General features: G+C 43.6%; 1 protein-coding gene and 1 long non-coding RNA gene across 5 annotated transcripts in view; both read left to right on the top strand.

Moving 5' to 3' along the window:
* The window catches only part of FGF12 (fibroblast growth factor 12), a 395,684-nt gene that overhangs the window by 249,404 nt on the left and 130,706 nt on the right, over positions 1-15,574 (top strand). The window contains exon 1 of one of the 4 annotated variants that reach the window (XM_075268553.1): positions 7,032-8,187. The exons of the other annotated variants lie outside the window; for them this stretch is intronic. Coding sequence (XP_075124654.1) covers positions 7,989-8,187 — 199 coding nt within the window. The 5' untranslated portion in view covers positions 7,032-7,988. Of the gene's footprint in view, positions 1-7,031; positions 8,188-15,574 lie in introns of those variants that run through there. 4 annotated transcript variants of the gene reach the window in all.
* LOC142196721 (uncharacterized) lies at positions 4,351-5,769 on the top strand. Its single transcript, XR_012715281.1, has 3 exons — positions 4,351-4,404; positions 5,348-5,394; positions 5,735-5,769. It is a non-coding gene; the product is annotated as an uncharacterized LOC142196721 (long non-coding RNA).

Here is a 15,574-nt window from a genome sequence, read left to right as displayed (position 1 = left end):
TACTCAGAGACATAAAAAAGCCAGGCTGGAGTTTGCCAAAACTTACCTGAGAAAGCCAAAAACGTTTTGGAAGAATGTTCTCTGGTCACATGAGACAAAAGTAGAGCTTTTTGGGAAAAGGCATCAACATAGCGTTTACAGAAAAAAAAAAAGAGGCCTTCAGAGAAAAGAACACGGTCCCTACAGTCAAACATGGCGGAGGTTCCCTGATGTTTTGGGGTTGCTTTGCTGCCTCTGGCACTGGACTGCTTGACCGTGTGCATGGCATTATGAAGTCTGAAGACCACCAACAAATTTTGCAGCATAATGTAGGGCCCAGTGTGAGAAAGCTGGGTCTACCTCAGAGGTCATGGGTAGGGTTGAGCCGATCTTGACTTTTCAGGATTGATTTTAAAATCCGATTTCCGATCATTTTTCATTCGAACCCGATCTCGATACCAGTTCCGATCCCAATGCAAGGCAATTGGATTTTTTTATTAATCGGATTTTAAAAGCAATCCTATTCACTATACAGCATGGAATCTAACAATTGTTAGAATTCACGCTGTGTAGTGAATCACTAAAGTAGCCAGAGGATTTTTTTTTTTATCCTCTGGCTACTTAGTCCCCCCTGGTGTCCACTTACCTCCACAGATGGCTGGTCCTGTGCCCAGTGCCTTCATTCTTCGCCTCGCTGCTGCTCCACGCTGCTTTTCTTCCTTCGCTGCCCCCTCCCTGCCAGGTTAGGAGAGTGTGGGCGGGTACTGGGAGGGGAGACGTCACGTCTCCCTGCCCTGTATTGCAAAGAACAAAGTAGTCAGCGGCACTACTGCGGCAATGCTTGTATTCACAATCTTGTATCAGTATTGGCAAAAATTCCCGGCTACAACAGCCAAAAAACCATGGAATAAATTAAATCCCAGGGTGGTGCTCACTGTGAAAAAACCTAGACAGGCAGTGACATATCGATGTGAAATGTAGAAAACAGGGCACTCACCTGCCACGGGATACATAAAACATTCGTTTTTATTTCATCCTCTTAAAAAAAGGTCAAACCTTGACCATCGGGGTACAGAAGACGGAATGATGCAAAGAAACAAACAGCGACGATCGTTTCGTGCTCAGTGCACGAAAGCCTGACGAAGTGCACTAAGCGCGAAACGATCGTCGCTGTTTGTTTCTTTGCATCATTCCGTCTTCTGTACCCCGATGGTCAAGGTTTGACCTTTTTTTAAGAGGATGAAATAAAAACGAATGTTTTATGTATCCCGTGGCGGGTGAGTGCCCTGTTTTCTACATTTCACATCTCCCTGCCCTGTACCCGCCCACACTCTAAGCCACAAGCCCCGCCTACCTAGCGCTTTAAACACTAACCTGGGAGGCGGGGCAGCGAGGCAAGAAGAAGGAGGGCACCGGAGCAGCCATCTCTAGAGTTAAGTAGCTGCTAGAGATTTAGTTTAGCCTTCCATTCGAATGAATGGAGGCAGCCGGCACGCAGGGTTAACCCCCTGCATGCCGGCTGCTTCCATTCATTCCTATGGAACTGCAGCGGAGTCTTCACACTGAATATACAGCGTATACTCAGTGTGAAGGCTAAGCAAAGCATTGTGGGAAAAATCACCGATAGATCCCACATAAAAAGATCATGTTCGGAATTCCAATGGCGATCGTGAAATTTTCTCGATCGCCGATCGGAATCCGATCTTTTCCGAACATGATCGCTCAACCCTAGTCATGGGTCTTCCAGCAGGACAATGACCCAAAACACACTTCAAAAAGCACTAGAAAATGGTTTGAGAGAAAGCACTGGAGACTTGTAAAGTGGCCAGCAATGAGTCCAGACCTGAATCCCATAGAACACCTGTAGAAAGATCTCAAAATGGCAGTTTGGAGAAGGCCCCCTTCAAATCTCAGGGACCTGGAGCAGTTTGCCAAAGAAGAATGGTCTAAAATTCCAGCAGAGCATTGTAAGAAACTCATTGATGGTTACCGGAAGCGGTTGTTCCCAGTTATTTTGTCTAAAGGTTGTGCTACCAAGTATTAGGCTGAGGGTGCCAATACTTTTGTCCAGCCCATTTTTGGAGTTTTGTGTAAAATGATCAATGATTTTACTTTTTTTCATTCTCTTTTGTGTTTTTTTTCATTGCAAGCAAAATAAATGAAGATATTAATACCAAAGAGTTTGTGCTTGTAATCATTTTCTTGAAGAAACTGAGTATTATCTGACAGAATTGCAGGGGTGCCAATACTTTTGGCCGACACTGTATGTAGTGACAGATCATCCCTATAGTATACAGCAGTCAGTATATGTACAGCGACAGATCAGGCATTTAGTATACAACAGTCATTAATATCAACAGTGACAGATCAGCTCTGCAGTAAACTGTATACAGCACCAATCAAAGAAAAAAAGCTTTATTGGCACGTCTGAATAGATATTTGGCATTGCCAAAGCAAAGAGCATGGTGGGTATGGGGAGGAGGGGGTTGGGGTTGGCAAAGAGGGTGTTGGGTATGGGGAGGGTCGTGTGTATGGGGGAGTTGGGATGGATGGGTGATTAGAAGGGACAGTAATGGGGTATAACAGTCCATAGGGTCTCATCTTCCCCTCAGTTTGTGGCAGGTGGGCAGCGATCTCCATGGTGGACTCCTCTTCCTCCAGTAGAATGCAGAGTTTCCTCGTCTCATCTATGTAAGTGAAATCCGGGAATTGGGAAGAGAGTCTTTGGAAGTAGACGGCCCTCACAGCTGAGTATTTGGTGCAGTGTAGCAGGAAGTGGGCCTCATTTTCCAGGGCTCCCTGGGCACAGTGCTGGCACAGTCTGTTATCTCGTGAATTGTACGTCTGCCTGTGCCGCCCCCTCTCCATCTCTAGGCTGTGGGTGCTTAGTCTGTAACAGGCTCAGGGTCTGTCTGTTTAGGGTGGGGTATGTTCTCCAGGTAGGTGGCCATGGTGTAGTCCCTTTGCAGTGACTGGTACATGGTGAGGTTTTTGGAGTTGTTTATTGCGTTTCTCCATTCCTCGATGTACCGGCCTTTATGACCCCCTTTATTTCAGCCTTGCTCAGGGCATTTGGGGGTTTGGCTGGGCAGGTGGCTGACTCTCGGTTGGAGGGCACCAGATTTTTGTAGTGAAAGATGAGCCCTGCAATATACTTTAGTCAGTGTATGTACAGTAACCGATGAGCCCTGTATTATATAGCGATCAGTCTATTTACAGTGACAGCCCTGTAGTATACATATACAGTAGAAGCATATGTAGTGACAGATCAGCCCTGTAGTATACGTTATACAGCAGCAGTACATGTAGTGACAGATCAGCCATGTAGTATAGTATATACGGCAGCAGTATCTATACAGTGGCAGGTCAGTCCTGTAGTATACCATCTAAGGCAGCAGTATATATACAGTGACAAAGCAGCCCTGTAGTATACTGTATATGGCAGCAGTACATGTACAGTGACAGATCAGCTGGTAGTATATGGTATATACAGCAGTCATTTGTACAGTGACAGATTAGCCTTGTATTATACTGTATACAGCATCCTTATATGTAGTGACAGATAAGCCCTCTAGTATACTGTATCCAACAGCAGTATATATACCGTGACAACTCAGCTCTGTAGTATACGACAATCAGAAGAGGTATAAGCAGTGACAGATCAGCCCTATACACGCATATATATATATATATATATATATATATATATATATGCGAAATGAAATAAATAACTCAAAGAAACTCACCATGTACCAATCCCTACAAAAGGACTACACCATGGCCACCTACCTGGAGAGAATACCCCACCCCAAACAGACAGATCCTGAGCCGATACAGACTGAGCCCCCACAACCTAGAGATTGAAACGGGACAGCACAAGCAGACGTACAAGCCACGGGAGTACAGACTGTGCCAACACTGTGACCGGGGGCCCTAGAAGACGAGACTCACTTCCTGCTACACTGCACCAAATACTCAGCCATGAGGGCCGTCTACTACTAAAGACTCTCTGCCCACATCCCAGACTTCACATCCACAGATGACAAGAGGAAACTCTATATCCTACTGGGAGAAGAGGAGACCACTGTGGAGATCGCTGCCCAATACGTGTCCAGCTGTCACCAAACAAAAGGAAGATGAGACCCCGAGTACTATTAAACCCCCAACCCAAAGACCTTTAAGCCCCCTATCGCCCACCTGCCCCACACCCATACCCGCATATCCCAAACAGGAATGACGAGACCCCAAGGACACAAAAACCGCCAACCCATGCACCCACCCCCTTCCCCCAACCATTCTCTGCTTTGGCAGCACAAAATGTTTTTCTTTGGTAATGCTAATAAAGCACATTTGTAGCTTTGTTTTTATCTATATACCGTATACAACAGAAGTATATGTAGTGACAGATCAGCCCTATAGTATATGGTATACAGGAGCTGTATATTTAGTGATAGATCAACCCTGTCGCATATAGAAGCAGTATATGCAGTGACAGATCAGCCCTGTAGTGACACATAGGCTTGTAGTATATGGTATACAGCAGCAGTATATGCAGTGACAGGTCAGCCTTGTAGTATATGTAGTGGCAGATCAGCCCTGTAGTATACAGTATATATGCAGTGACAGGTCAGCCTTGTAGTATACAGCACTAGTATATGTAGTGACAGGTCAGCCCTGTAGTATACAGCCATAGTATATGTAGTGACACGTCAGCCCTGTAGTATACAGCCATAGTATATGTAGTGATAGGTCAGCCCTGTAGTATACAGCATCAGTTTATGTACTGACAGGTCAGCCCTGTAGTATATGGTGTACATACAGTGACAGGTCAGCCCTGTAGTATACAGCCATAGTATATGTAGTGACAGGTCAGCCCTGTAGTATACAGCATCAGTTTATGTAGTGACAGGTCAGCCCTGTAGTATATGGTGTACATGCAGTGACAGGTCAGCCCTGTAGTATATGGTATATATGCAATGACAGGTCATCCCTGTAGTATATGGTGTACGTGTAGTGACAGGTCAGCCCTGTAGTATATGGTATACATGCAGTGACAAGTCAGCTGTGTAGTATACAGCAGTGATATATGTAGTGACAGGTCAGCCCTGTAGTATATGGTATATACGCATTGACAGGTCAGCCCTGTAGTATATGATATACATGCAGTGACAGGTCAGTCCTTTAGTGACACATGTAGTGACAGATCAGCCCTGTAGTATACAGTATAAATGCAGTGACAGGTCAGCCCTGTAGCATACGGTATACATGTAGTGACACATCAGCCCTAAAGTATACAGTATACATGTAGTGACAGGTCAGCCCTGTAGTATACAGCAGCAGTATATGTAGAGACACATCAGCCCTGTAGTATACAGCAGCAGTATATGCAGTGACACATCAGCCCTGTAGTATACAGTATACATGCATTGACTGGTCAGCCCTGTAGTATACAGCAGCAGTATATTCAGTGGCACATCAGCCATGTAGTATACAGTATACATGCAGTGACAGGTCAGCCCTGTAGTATACAGCAGCAGTATATACAGTGGCACATCAGCTCTGTAGTATACAGTATACATGCAGTGACAGGTCAGCCCTGCGGTATACAGCAGTAGTATATGCAGTGACACATCAGCCCTGTAGCATACAGTATACATGCAGTGACAGGTGAGCCCTGTAGTATACAGCAGTAGTGTGTACATATAGTGACACATCAGCCCTGTAGTATACATGTAGTGACAGGTGAGCCCTGTAGTATACAGCAGCAGTATATGTAGTGACACATCAGCCCTATAGTATACATGTAGTGACAGGTCAGCCCTGTAGTATACAGCAGCAGTATATGTAGTGAGACATCAGCCCTGTAGTATACATGTAGTGACAGGTCAGCCCTGTGGTATACAGCAGCAGTATATGTAGAGACACATCAGCTCTGTAGTATACATGCAGTGACAGGTGAGCCCTGTAGTATACAGCAGTAGTGTGTACATATACTGACACATCAGCCCTGTAGTATACATGAAGGGACAGGTCAGCCCTGTGGTATACACCAGCAGTATATGCAGTGGCACATCAGCTATGTAGTATACAGTATACATGCAGTGACAGGTGAGCCCTGTTGTATACAGCAGTAGTGTGTACATATACTGACACATCAGCCCTGTAGTATACATGAAGGGACAGGTCAGCCCTGTCGTATACAGCAGTAGTGTGTACATATAGTGACACATCAGCCCTGTCGTATACAGCAGTAGTGTGTACATATAGTGACACATCAGCCCTGTAGTATACATGAAGGGACAGGTCAGCCCTGTCGTATACAGCAGTAGTGTGTACATATAGTGACACATCAGCCCTGTAGTATACATGAAGGGACAGGTCAGCCCTGTCGTATACAGCAGTAGTGTGTACATATAGTGACACATCAGCCCTGTAGTATACATGAAGGGACAGGTCAGCCCTGTCGTATACAGCAGTAGTGTGTACATATAGTGACACATCAGCCCTGTAGTATACATGAAGGGACAGGTCAGCCCTGTGGTATACACCAGCAGTATATGCAGTGGCACATCAGCTATGTAGTATACAGTATACATGCAGTGACAGGTGAGCCCTGTTGTATACAGCAGTAGTGTGTACATATACTGACACATCAGCCCTGTAGTATACATGAAGGGACAGGTCAGCCCTGTCGTATACAGCAGTAGTGTGTACATATAGTGACACATCAGCCCTGTCGTATACAGCAGTAGTGTGTACATATAGTGACACATCAGCCCTGTAGTATACATGAAGGGACAGGTCAGCCCTGTGGTATACACCAGCAGTTTGCCTTCCTGCACTGACCCCTGCTCCCCCTCGTCCTGCATTTTAACCCCTCTGTCTCCTCCCACGCTAGACAAACCACCACTATAGTTAACCCTTCCCGTCCCTGATCCTCCCCCAGTCATGTGGGCTGCATTCCCCGTTGTCTGCAGCCCTCTCTTGACACACACTGAGTAGTCAGGGGACAGGCTGATGGGAGCTGCAGTTCCCTCTGACCGCCGGTGAGAATTTCTCATCCAAACCTCGATCACGTAGGATTGCGTAGAGAGCACAGATAGGGGAGACTGGAAGAATGAGAGACACAGGAACGCTGCAATCCTCCAGCCAGTGACGAGGTCCATGCAGCAGCCCGTCCATGTTATGGCACCTTGAGTAGCTTCATCAGCTGTGCCCGGGGAGCTGGCAGGATGGCAGTGCGCTGATGGCAGAGCCCCCTGAGTGCCAGCAGCAGCATCAGCAGCAGGAGGAGGGCTCTGGCTCTCTGCATGGGGCACTTTAAGGCAGCTGTCAGAAGGGGCCCCATCACCTTCCTCCTGTCCCCGGGGAAGTTGTGTCAGTGCTACCTGGGACCTCCCCCGCTCTCCATCTAACTTGTGCTTGAGTGTGCGCTCGTCAGCGGCCCCATGATCCGGTGACATTGAGAGTGCCGAGAGCCATGGATGTGTACATGTGCTGGCTGTGTGGCGGGGGCGCCCTCCTGGCAGGCAGTGTGACACACACGTGTACGGCTGATGATGACATATAATAGGAGTACATCATGTGTGCCGGAGAGACGACGCTGTGAGCCGCTGCTGGCATCTTCTACCATGAGGCTGCAGGAGTCTTGCAGTCAGTGAAGGAGTGTAGTGACCTGTGGAGTCCCAGCAGTAGCAGCAGCAGCGCCTCATTGCACCCTGTGAGGGGATAGGACACAGCTGCGGCTATGCAGGAGCGCCCGTCTCCGTCTATGGGCTCGTAGAGTTGGGGAGATGGCTCACCTCGGGACGCTGCACCCCTGCACCCCAGCTCTGGAGCCGCTCCTGCTGTAGCGCTGCATGCAGTGGGGACGCTCACTCACTTGTCTACATACATCTGCAGCTTGGTACTTCCAGGGAGAACCCCCCCTCCCCCAGCATTGGGATATCCCGTGGGGTCGGTGACTCTAATACAGGGGACTACCTGGGAGGTGGCTGCAGGGGGGAGCTATGGCTGCGGCTATAGCCAGCTCCCTGATCCGGCAGAAGAGGCAAGCGCGGGAGTCCAACAGTGACCGGGTGTGCACGTCCAAGCGCCGCACCAGCCCGAGCAAGGACGGCCGCTCACTGTGCGAGAGACATGTCCTAGGGGTGTTCAGTAAAGTGCGCTTCTGCAGCGGCAGGAAAAGGCCCGTCAGGAGAAAACCAGGTCAGTGCATCGATGGGGTCCGGCCCCGGCTTCTCCTCTATATGCACCCCACATCCGATCTGTAACTGTGTGTGTGTGTATAATATGTGTGATATAGATTATATATAGATATGTATGTGTGGTGTAATATATATTAGTGTGTGTATGTGTGATGTACAATACGTGTGTGTGTGTGTGTGTGTGTGTATAATATACGTGTGTGTGTATAATATAATGTGTATTTGTGCTGTAATATATATTGTATATAGGTATGTATGTGTGGTGTATTATATATTAGTGTGTGATGTATAATATACATGTGTGTGGTGTATAATATGTGTGTGTATATATAAAATGTGTATGTGACTGGACCGTTTATATGTACAGTAAGCTGTATATTAGTGTATACATCACTGTCAGACACTATGCCCTATGTTCTATACCAGTCATGCCATCTAATACTGCTATACTACCCGCTCTTACAGCCATAGTATTATATATATATATTGTACATACACATATTTTCATTATTCTCTATATCATTATGCCCACATACCATAATTTAAAATGAGTTAACCCCTTTCCTTAGCCCTTCATATCCCTCTGGTTCTTGCCATTAAATGATACAGGCATTTTGTCCAGTGTATATATATATGTTTGTGTGTATATATATCTGTATTAGACACACTGTTGTAGTTATATAATGTGTTACGTCTGTCGTCTACACACCACACACTGTGTATTGTGTAGTTTACACACAGAGAAGGATAACTGCCCCAGCATCACCTCTCTGCTCTTGATGTCCTTCGGATCTCTAGTCTTTTTTGTTAATCTGCTTTCTTACATTGAGAATTATAAAGTATTCTAAGTATTAATATGTAGATGAGCTGAGCATTAATAGTTATTACAACTAACACTGACGGCGCTCTTATTTATTGCTATCCTGTATGTATAATCCATGAATATATATCTTGTCAGGTCATATATGTTTATATACTGGGTTACCTGTAGATTATTGTTATATGACTAAACTAGTAGGAGGTAACTATGATCACAAGACGTTCGCTTTCCATTATTTGTAGGCAGAACTAGCTACAAATCCCCATCACAATATCAGATTTTGCGTCTAAAATGTTTTGCAGAGTTTATAAAGTTTAATATGGTATACTATATAAGTATATTGGATGTTATTATTAGAGCCCATATAGTGATCACATTTCTAAATATGTTATCTAAAGGTGATCCCCACTTTCTGGAAGTATTCTAGGATGCTGCGATATATATTTTTACATGCACATTGTGTTGGAGTTCCATATAGATGAGAAGGAGTATATCCCCTACAAGGAGTAAAACCAAACCCCAGTATGGATGAATGGCTTGTAAACACCCCCTCCACCTATGGTGTCCCTGTTCAGTTGTCAGTGTCCCACTTCTGCTATAGTGGATGTTAGCACGTATAAGTACTGTATGTGATCTGTCTGAGACTTATGGGTAGCTCTTAGCTCTAAAATCTGATGCTTTTTTTCTGCTACACATATTTGGGGAATTATTTTATCTCTAGTTAGCATAGAAATTCCAACCACTTTCCATAACGCAGATTAATAGTGTCATGTTAGTTTCACCTCCAGTTTTAATACCCATTGTTCTGATCCGTCAGAGAATCAGATGAAAGGATATTACAATGGCCATGTTGACGGGTACAAACTGAACACTGACTGCTTGTATTCGTCATCCTCTGAAAGGTCAGAACAATGGATATTAAAACTGTAGTGTGAAACTAGCCTTATATGACGGAAGATTAGATATATTTTGCTACGTACCAAGGCTGCTGCTGCAGAAAGTGGGATATGTCTATGCAGCTCGATGTGCATATTCTTAGGCTTTATTCACATGTCAGTGTGTTACACTATATCACTAACACCATACAGTCCTATTGTTTTCATGGACGTGCTTTATCCATGGTATAAAATGGATCCAATTTTTTTCTAAATACGGTAACTTGCTATACTTTGCATTTGAAAAATGGAGAGCACGTGGACGGATATACCGTATGTGTGCTGTACATGACTTTCAAGGCCCATCATTTGACTTAATCACGGACCAAAATAGGATAAGTCTCAATTTTTTTTTTCCTCTACAGACCCATGGTCCACGAAAAAATAGATGTCTGAATGAATATGTTGAAAATCAATAGGACTGTGTGCTGCCTGTGGGAAACATGGGTAACACATGTCCGTGAGTCACTGAAGTGTGAATAAGGTCTTAGTTTGTGGTCTTATAAATGTAACTAAATACACAACCCATTTGCTAATCTACCCATATTGGAGTATAGCACTTGAATGGTTTTCCCTCAAACAAAATATATCCTGTATGTCTCTACAGGATTTATGAAGAACTGAGTAGTACATACTCTTGACTGAATGGAGCAATGGCTGCTGCTACTCCATACACTTCTTTAGGATTGCCTGGGAGATCTGAATGCCCAACTTCTCTTTGGCATGCTCATACAGATGAATGGAGGAGCAGCAACATGCACAACCCACCATGGCTTCAATGAAATGAGACCGGACCTCCATTCTTGTGACCATTGGTGGGAGGTCTAATGATGAGGCACTTATTCCTTATGCTGTAGATAGGAAAAAAATTTGCTGGAAAACCCATTTAATGGGGATCTGTTAGCAAATATGTCTGTTAACTAGCTTTGGAGCCATGTTTGCATATAGCTAAAACAGCAAATTTCATGGAAATGAGGGGAAAGTGTTTCAGGTGTGCCTTAGCTTGCCCTGGCTTTGGTCTTAGTCCTAGATTCCGGGGCACGACACCTTACCCCTAATTTGCATATGAATATAACATCAATTTACATCAAAATGGGACCCCAAAGGGGAATAACATTGCATGCAGTAGAATCTCCTCTACAAGGTACTGAGATTCCCCCGACATCAGTGAAGAATTGGACATGTCGTATATTAAAGGCGTGATTATTTCTATTGCAGAGCTAGAAGGGTTGTCCAGTTACTTTCTATTGTTGACCTGTCCTCAGAATAGATACCCAATGAAAGATAAGTTGGCATCGGACCCCAGCTCATAAGCTGTTTGAAGGCATGTGATCTTGTGGGCACTTCAACCCCTGCACTGTTTACATTGCGCTCTGTTTCTTTCATTGTGGGTGTTCAATGTACTTACAACTTTGCCCCAATTCACTTCTTAGTTGGAATTACATTGCATGGTTTCTGAAACAAATGGTGTGTGATGTCAATAGTGACAGTGTCAGAGCTGTTGCACAAGGGCCAGGGCCCCTTCAGACAGCTGATCAGTGGAATCTAGGGTGGCGGACCCCTACTGATATTTTAGTGATTACCCGTCTTAATAGTTTAGTAGATATTTAGGTCATCCAGATTTCACAGTTGGGAGCAGAATGGCCATTATGGTGATCTTGAGTAGGCAGTATATCATATATATCTCATATGTACATTTAGTTTGTGTGTGTTTTTTTTTTTTTTTTAACTATTTATTTCCTTTTTGGGGGAGGTGTAATGGCATGAATATGTCAAATGCTAATAGTCTCATTTATCTGTAACAGAAGTGAGTGAGGTTCTTTGACTACGGCCCTTGAGGATCAATTTGTCACTGATGTATATTGTAGATCAGCTATGGTTAGGGTCTTGCATGCTTCCCCTAGTTATCAGTAATGTCACATGCCTTCTACTATTCATTTTCATTTTGTTAATAGTTAGCTATTATTAAGACTGGAGAAGAACATAAAATAAACCTCTGAGGGGCTCTGACATTAAGGTAAGTTGGCTTGGTATTTGTCATCAGCTGCGTATACAGGAGAGACTTCGTATCCTGTCATCATGTAACCTAGAAAACTGAATAGCAGTCCTGTATATACTGTAATATATTGTAAGGTAATGATCATAGTTAGTAGATTCAAGTGGAGGTTTTGATCATTGTTAGTGACAGTGAGTTACTTCTAAAAGTTGTTTTAAATGCTTAAAAAATGAGGAATTATATAATTACTAATTCCTCAAGAAAGCTATTGTAACATTATTTTCTGATACACTGTATATTTTTATTGTTCCTTTGTTGTTCAGGCCTTAGGTCAAGCACTTGATGGTTCGGGACCTATATAGACTAGTTAAATGAATCTGGCATGACTTGAGGATCTAGAGCAGTGGTTCTTAACCTTGTTTGAGGTACTGAAACCACCAGTTTCATATGCACATTCACCGCACCCTTCTTTAGTGATAAATCAAACATGATTTTTTTCCAAATTCAAGACATAGGTATATGTTTTTATTTTTATTTTATTTTTTTTTACTCATACACAAAATGAACCGTGCATAGGGTTAGATCAACCCTGGTTAAGAACCACTGGTCTAAAGTTTTAATTATGAAGTGAAATTCTTCAAAGAATCAAACTAAAATCATTTTTGGATAAAGGAACAAGTGTAAATCTTAAAGGGATTTTCAAGTATCCTTAGGATAGACCGTCCATATCAGATTGATGGGTGTTGTCAGATGCATGAAGCATAGCTGTTAATATGTAGATAGCATGCAGTGTAAACAGCAAAGCGGACGGACGTGAACCCTTCAAGTAGCTGAACCGGCCAAAAGTCAGTTTCTGACTGATGTGATTTTGTTGACCTATACAGAGGATAGGCTGTCAATATTCTAAATGTGGGAAAACCTCTTTAACCCCAACAGTCACATTTGAAATTGAAAAACCCTGCTGAAATTTACAGAATCAAATACATATTATTGGTACGTCACTCTGGTGACTTATGTAGATGTTAACCCTTTAGCAATCTAACACATTTTAGCCTTAAACCAGTAACCTTTTACTACTCTGTATTCTTGATTTCATAACTTTTTTACATTTTATTTCAATGTAGCTATACAAGGCCTTTTATTTTGTGGTCAGCTATAACTTTTTAACCAGTTTTTATTACTTTTTTGTTTTTGAGCGGTAAGAAGAACAGAAAAAAAATCAATTCTGCCATCTCAGTTTTGAGGTTTATGACACTTATTATAGAGAATAACTATACCACGGGTCCTTACGGATGTAGTAATACCAATTGTGTGTCACTTTTTTCATTCACAAAGGAAAAAACTATCTATTTTTACTTTTATCTATAAAACCACTGTTGTCAGCATTCACCGCAGCCTATAAGGGGTTAAATGGGAAGTATGCGCTCGGATAGTATGAGAGGGTGGTATCATGAACAAAAGTCCATGGTACCCCCCTCTCCTGGGCTCATCTGACATGGTAGAGCTAAGTAAGAAATCATTCTCCTATCCCTGCACACTGGCTGAGGTGAAATCTGTGAATGTATGAAGCTTCATTACAACCAGTGATAACTCGTGGTCTTACTGGAGCTACAGGCATGATGGTGGTCTTATTTTAAAGCCTAGGTTCTTGTGGCTCCAGTCCCTGCGGCTAAGGAGTTAGAACTATTTTTCTAATGGCTCCCTCTGCAGTTTCCCTGCCTGTCTCCTGCTAGGGTAAAACTGTTTGCTAATATATGATACAACTTCTATCGAGTGCTAAGTAGCGAACACTTATACAGTGTACAAAACGTCTGCCACTGACAGTGGTGGCGATAGAATTGGCGGAGGAGTACACTGTCTAGGTGGTTGGCGGCTTGTCCTTGTGAGCTGTTACATGGATGCGTGGCCTCAATTACAGGCAAATCAACAGCTTTGAACATGCAGAGACATTCAATGACAAGCCAGCAGTTACCCTGCAAATTAGTGTTGGCACAAAAGAACAGTAAACGTAGAAAATCACCCCAAACTTCTGTTTAGCCATGATTTTTTACCAGCTTGTTTTCTCAAGGTAAATATAACATTCAGCTTGTGATCAAGGTGGTTAGGAGAAACAATAAAGCGCTGATTCACATGTGTACAGGCTGAATCTATCATAACAGTCTGTAGATGTGCAAACTGTGAGAACAAAGAGAATTAACAAGAAAAAATACATTGGAATATGCCCAAAACATCCCAGCACTTTCTGACTAATCTCTGCATGTCTTTGGCTCCTATAACCAGAGAACTCCAGTATTTCTGGAAATCCTCTATGTCACAGGTGATCAGACAAGCCCCCTCCATGACACCCCTTCTCCCTCCCCATCCTCTTCCTGATTGGGAGAAAGCTGGCTGCAGCAGGAGCCTTGCCCACATGCAGCATCTATAGTAGGACACAAATCTGTCATTAGCTCTTCTCTTTTCTCAGGTTATATTCACACAACGAAGCTGAAACTTGGCCATGTGCAGGATCCGTGTGGCACCCACTTGTTTTCACATACTCATTCAACTTGATGGCTGAATTGGATACGTGAACACTGTCCTAACAGTCCGCTCAGTAGTGCATGCATTATTTTTTCACGGATCATAGGTGCCTTATGACCGAAAAAACCTCTATTGTCTAAATAAAGCTTTAGCCTCACCCTTCAGTCATTCCTCAATTAAATCTAGAACATTTCAGCAGTAGACTAACCTCTGTGTGTTCTGCAGGATTTCTAAAAGACTGGTTGTTTCAAGAACATGCAGAAAATCCTGCAAACTTCAGGCATGATTATCCAGTTCACATCTATCGTTTCTACCTAGATTTACACTGGGTTCACACCAGCGTTCGGCACTCTGCATTAGGTTTCCATCTTCTGCCAGCTGATGACGGAAACCTGTCATGCAGAGTCCGGCCGTGAGCGCCGGTGAGCGTTTTGAGCTCTCTGTAGCGAAACAGTTTTTTTTTTTTTTTAAACCAGACAAAGAGTACTGCATGTCCGACTCTGTGTCTAGTTAAAAAAAAAAAAAAAAAAAAAAAACGGTTTCGCCGCGGAGCGCATAAAACACTCACCGGCGCTCACGGCCAGACACTTTTCAAACCCATTCAAATGAATGGGTTTGAAAGATGCCGGCAGGTTTCCGTCTCCTGCCCAGTTTTGTGCAGGAAACAGAAACCTGCAGAACAGAGTCCCGGGCGCAGATGTGAACGAGCCCTTAGTGGTCCTTTAAAAAGGTTGATGCCAAGTGGCCTATACAATAATACAAAATGTGTGTGGAGGTTGTGACCAGATAAGGTATTTCAATATCTCACTGTATTAGTACAAAAACCCCAATTTGACTCAAAGATGCCAATCTTTTGGACTTTTATTGGGCTATGCTAACACTTCTTTTTTTTTTTTTTTTTGGAGGCTAAGGCCCCACGCAGTAAATTGCTACAAAAACACTGCGGAAAGTCTGCACTGGAGACGCATTACGTGTCTTTCCCACAGCGTCTTTCACAGAAAGTCCGCAGAGTTTTCCTCTGCGGACTTTTTTCTTCTTTTATCCCTATACGGGAAATGCCAGCATTTCTGTAGGTATAATTCACGTGCTGCAATTTACAAAAACTCAAGTGTTTTTG

Source organism: Leptodactylus fuscus, chromosome 3, assembly GCF_031893055.1.
Source record: "Leptodactylus fuscus isolate aLepFus1 chromosome 3, aLepFus1.hap2, whole genome shotgun sequence".
NCBI classification, from domain to species: domain Eukaryota; kingdom Metazoa; phylum Chordata; class Amphibia; order Anura; family Leptodactylidae; genus Leptodactylus; species Leptodactylus fuscus.
Note: the sequence above shows the minus strand (reverse complement) of the source record. Positions and strands in the feature narration are given on the sequence as shown.